The sequence below is a fragment of the Eimeria mitis genome, genomic scaffold, assembly GCF_000499745.2.
Source record: "Eimeria mitis Houghton genomic scaffold, Emh_scaff4711, whole genome shotgun sequence".
Taxonomy (NCBI): Eukaryota; Apicomplexa; class Conoidasida; order Eucoccidiorida; family Eimeriidae; genus Eimeria; species Eimeria mitis.
In genome coordinates, this window is record NW_013573014.1 from 2271 (window position 1) to 2573 (window position 303).

The following is a 303-nucleotide window of genomic DNA, read 5'->3' on the forward strand; positions in this document are numbered from 1 at the left end:
CAGCAGCAGCAGCAACAGCTCCTGCTGCAACAACAACTCGGATTACAACAGCATGCAAGACTCTCACCTGTTGCTGCTGCTGCTGCTGCTGCTGCTAAAAACTATAACCCTAGACAAGCAGGACCATGGAGAGAATACTTCACCGCTGACTGCATGCCTTACTATCACAACGAAACAAACAACGTAACTACGTGGGAGAAACCAGCAGACTTTGATGCTTTATGTGGGGTAAACAGCAGCAGCAGCAGCAGGAGTGGTTGCTGCATGCAGACGGGATCCGATCCCACTGGTCCCCCCGGTGCA

At 52.1% G+C, this 303-nt stretch overlaps 1 protein-coding gene across 1 annotated transcript in view; it reads left to right on the top strand.

Moving 5' to 3' along the window:
- Positions 1-221: 221 nt before the first annotated feature.
- Positions 222-303, top strand: part of EMH_0077160 (uncharacterized protein) — a gene marked incomplete at both ends in the record, with an annotated part of 1656 nt that continues 1574 nt past the window's right edge. Inside the window, one exon of the mRNA XM_013499823.1 lies at positions 222-300. Coding sequence (XP_013355277.1) covers positions 222-300 — 79 coding nt within the window. The remainder of the gene's footprint in view (positions 301-303) is intronic.